Source organism: Henckelia pumila, chromosome 3 (assembly GCF_033568475.1).
Source record: "Henckelia pumila isolate YLH828 chromosome 3, ASM3356847v2, whole genome shotgun sequence".
Lineage (NCBI taxonomy): Eukaryota > Viridiplantae > Streptophyta > Magnoliopsida > Lamiales > Gesneriaceae > Henckelia > Henckelia pumila.
This window is the reverse complement of record NC_133122.1, coordinates 53,222,451-53,227,208: the sequence shown is the minus strand read 5'-3', so window position 1 is coordinate 53,227,208 and position 4,758 is coordinate 53,222,451. Positions and strand designations below refer to the sequence as shown.

The following is a 4,758-nucleotide window of genomic DNA, read 5'->3' as shown; positions in this document are numbered from 1 at the left end:
TTTTAAGAGTCGTGCAAGTAGGTGACATGTTATTGATGGATATGGTCAACTTTTATTTTCTGTCCATCATTACAAGGGTACATTAATTTTATGAAAGACTCAACGTATGAAGACTTGTCGTATTGGTAAACCTTATAAGTGATGATACCAATATAATTATAATTTTTTAAATCATATATATATATAGCAAACGTAAAAAAAAAAATCATATATATAGCAGTCCAAATGTTAACATATGATAGTTTTTCTAATAAATACAATTATTATACTCAACATAGTTACATATATGTTCTTTTGAGGAGATATTTAAAAGTTTATCTTATCTTAGTATTAAAAATTATAACTGATGATAACGATATAATTATAACTTTTTAATTTGTATAACAGTCCAAACGTTCAAGTTTGATCGTTTTTCTAATAAAAACAAACATATATGTGCTTTTGTGGAGATATTTTTCCAAATTAAATGGTTCCATAATGTAATTTCCGTGCAAGTTCAAGTAATTTCTTCTAAACGAGGTGCTAATATATATATATATATATATATATATATATAAATTTATAAATAGTGGATGCCGACTTTCTAGTCTAACAACTTGCGAAAAGATTTGTGAAAAGATTTTTGTGAGGAGTACATACATCGTTGGATTTCCACATGACCACATGTTTAGGCCCATGTCAAATTTTGGAAACCAAAGGGACAACTGTATGAATAATTAATTTTGCTTGCTCAGCCTCAAAGTCCTTTTGGAAACACGCTGGATTTATTTTTTTTTAAATTTTTTTTTGACATATTCACTGTTAAATTCAATTATTGAAATTCGAATAGTAAGAAACTCGATATCTTTTAAATAAAATTTCGGTCCCGAAATTGAAGATCTTTTCCAAAAAATAATAATCTCTACGTTTCACTTATTTAGATTGTGTGTTTTTTCACACAAATTAAAAAATCGTTTGGAAATATAAATTTTATATAGTTTTTATTTTATCCTTATTTTATAAAGATTTTAATAGGGATGAATTGATAAAAGAGTTGGAAAGAAAACATTAAATATAATTGAGACAAATGAAAAAAAAAAACCTAAATAAGTGGGATGAAGATTAGACACTAGAAACTTTTAAATTAAGAAATCATCCTTGTGATACTAATAACCGCGAAGAGGGGATGCATTATTACATAAAATTAAGTTTTTTGTGAGATGATTTTATGATTATATATTTATGAGACGAGTTCATCGGATCTATTTTTACAATAAGACGAATATTTTTAACATAAAAAATAATATATATATTTATAGTTCAAATAAAAAAAATAATCTCACAAATTGATTTTTGAAACCGTGTCGTATGTCTTTTGGGGCCCAACGGTGGAAACAAGAGTTATATGGGTTGAGTTCAACCTAGCACATGGGTATTACCCGATAAATCTAATGTCTCATGATTTGCCACGTCAACAATATATAATTAATCATGATTTGTCACGTCAACAATATATAATTAATTATGTCTATGTGTAAAAATACAAGACATTGAATACATGATTTGGGTATTATCCATGTGCTAGGATCTCGTTAACTGGTTATATGGCCGAAACGTGATTTGGTCAATCTATGTGGCCTATTTAAGCAAAATAAAGAGGTGAAGTGAATAGTGATAATTTAAATTCAAATTGAATAAATAAGACAAAACAATCGCTTTTGTAAATGATGACCGCACCCACCCAACTTTTTATTTGATTTCTTGTTTCTGAGAAATCGTGTGTTCATTCGTGTGAGATAACTTTGGGGAAGGATAACGGAGAGAAAATCGGAGAAGGGGTCGTCGAAAAATGGATTTCTTTGAGAGATGGCTTCAAATTTTCCTACCCCTTTCGTAATTTATGCTTTTCCCTTTTAGCTTGCATCCCGATTTTCCTCTGGAAGTTTTGTTTCCGGTGATATTACTGTTGGATTTTGTTGAATCTTGGGTATTGTTTCCGCTTCCCCGGTGATCACAGCGTTTGATTTTAATCCAAAATTTTATAAAGTTGAGGCCTTTATGGGTGGACGATGAGAGGACAAAAGGGTCTTTCAGTACCATCATCTTCTATAATTTCCTTGATTTTTGCTGAGAGATTTTGATTCCTTGATTATTTGGGTGTTGGATGACTCTTTGAACTGTTGAGGAAGTCCGTCGTGTTCCAATTGAGGCTATTTTTTGATATGTCGCCTCATTTGAGTTTGATCTTATCTCTAAATATGGTAATGATGATTTGCTTGTCAACATGATGATTACATTAAACTACTGTTGAAAATTCATTTTCAACTCTTCAAAATTTTGTATTTCGGGCATTTGAGAGGGCTAGTTCCCGATCATTTTTGCTTCAGAAATTAAATTGTTGTTCGATGCATATTTTGGAGCTTAGATCTGATTGTTGAAAGTTCTATCTTCTGTTCTTTTGTATGAAGCTTCAAAAATTTTCATTCCTTTCAGCTTCCTAATTCGTTGATTCTACTTGTATATACACGTAATATCATTTTCTTGTGTTCTTTGAGTAAAAGAGGACAAAATATGGCCGTTTCTTTCACTAGATTGTCGTGGCTGTGGTTGGGTGGTAAAGAAAAAGAGCAAGTGTCGAATGGGTCACTTGCTAATTCAATTAATTCATTAAGTGACTGGGGTTTAGGATTGAGAGGAGAACCAGAAAGCTTGAAGTTTAACTCGGTGAGGGGGGTCGATAAAAGAATGCCATCTTCGAGTTCCAGTAGGAAAGTGAAGAAGAAATGGAAGAGTAGAGAGGAGAGGAGCAGGAGCATTGATAAAGAATATGATGTGGTGTTGGTGCCATCTGATGGGGTTGGTTTATCAGGATCGGAGACGGATGATTCGGATTGGTCTATTGGGTGGCTAGAGCCACACGCCCCTGATTTCCAGAGTGATGATGAGGCTGATGATAGCTTTGCTGTGTTAGTTCCTTGCTATAGGCATGATTGCAAGACTTTAAAGGAGAACTGTGAGGAGCCTAGTGTTCCATTCTTGAGTGCCATTAAGAATGTTCCAAATGGTTATTCTGCTGGTAAGAGCTTGGGATTACATGAATAAATTGGATATCTTTGGATGCCTCCACGTATCTCTTATTCGATTGTTCCCCCTGTTTTACTTTTTGTGATTTGTCTTTCCTTTGCTGTTTACAATTTGGGCTTGGTTTGGATTTGGGAAATAAAACATTTATATACTTTCTTTGCTGAAGTAACTGCATGCCCCTGCTTATGTTGTCCTCTGTGCAATGTGTTGAATGATCATGGTTGGGTACATTTGGATTAATGGACTACTTTATATTTGCTTTGAGAAAGTACAGAATCAAAGGTTAAACAATTTAGCATTTTCCCTCCCGTATAACTAGGCATTGCGTTTTTTTTTTTTTAGAAAAACCATGGTTTCGTGCAGATTACTGACCGTGTTAGCCCAAGAGAAAATCTTGTTAGAATACGTCACCGAGCCGTAGAGCGGAAGCATTGGTCTTTTGGTCTGTTGCGTGCTCTTTTTTAAATTGGTTAATAGGATTGCTATGTTGAATGGGTTGCATGCTTTGCTCCCTTCAAACCTGTGATGCCTGGCTTTGGAATGAGGTACCACTTCTCTATTGAAGACTGATGTTGGTCATTATTTTCATAGGCAAGAAAGGGAGAACCCTTTTAAAGGAACAACTAGCTTGTAGTCAATCTAACACTAGTTTAAAGTGGCTCCCCCTTTAATGTTTCAAATGTTCGTTGTTATTCTTACTCTTTAGGAACCATTTAATTCTATGTGCATCGGTGTACGTATGCCTTATATGTTATCTGTTATGAAGCCATATGCAGGGGATGAGCCGAGATCTGCAACTTACTTCAACCTCCTTTTCTGTCTAAGCTATTTTTGTAGTATATCGTCTTTGGTATTTTGCCACCTTATTGTTGGGGCAAAAGACACATTTGTTTCTCGTATACTATCCTGTATTGTGATCATCTGAAACCAATGTTTTATTTTCAGTTTCAGAAGGCAAGAAGTACATGGAGCAGTGGCTTTCATCTCTTCATAATTTTTGAAGTCACCATAGCTTTTGACCACACTTGATCGTCTACCACATTTGTCATTCATTCTATTCTTGTTGAAATCAACCTGGACACGGTTTTAAGGCTGAATTTGCGGAGAGATGCATCATGGACTAATCTTGATTCATCATTCCAACTTTCAGACGATTGGGTGGTTCAATATGTTCTTCGGGATCTTGGCGATAGGTTTATGTCAACTGTGTCTGGTTGAAACTTTGGCACATATTGCTGATTGGTTATCGTCGTAAATAAACCAACCATTGTGAATTTGTATTAAGTGCTAACCTCTTAAACTTTTATGGTGTAAATATATTTGTGAAGATGCCGAATGATGGAAGAAAACTATAACTATCCATACCTGTTTGATGGATATTTTGGATTGAAATTTCTTGTTTCTGTATGCGCAAGTGGGGATGTATAACTATCAAAATTTTATGGATCAAAAGAAAAATTATGTTTAGTACTTCAAAAGTTTATTTCCCAAATACTATGCCTTTATTTCTTTTTCATTAGAAAGCACATAGCAGCTTATGAGTATATAACAAAACAAGAAACTTCAAATATTTTTGGGATTCATAAAGGTGTAAATATGTTGTGTGTATGTTCAACGGAACTCATAATTTCATCAATATTGCTCTTCCAGCAGTTAAATAATTTGTTTTGTGAATTTGTTGTTGGGAATGTTGAT

At 33.6% G+C, this 4,758-nt stretch overlaps 1 protein-coding gene across 1 annotated transcript; it reads left to right on the top strand.

Moving 5' to 3' along the window:
• The first annotated feature begins 1,686 nt into the window (after positions 1 to 1,686).
• Positions 1,687 to 4,530, top strand: LOC140889257 (uncharacterized). The gene is made up of 2 exons (XM_073296970.1): positions 1,687 to 3,055; positions 4,009 to 4,530. Exons 1-2 carry the CDS (start codon positions 2,551 to 2,553, stop codon positions 4,062 to 4,064), a joined length of 561 nt encoding a protein of 186 aa, XP_073153071.1. The 5' UTR covers positions 1,687 to 2,550; the 3' UTR covers positions 4,065 to 4,530.
• The last annotated feature ends 228 nt before the right edge of the window (positions 4,531 to 4,758 follow it).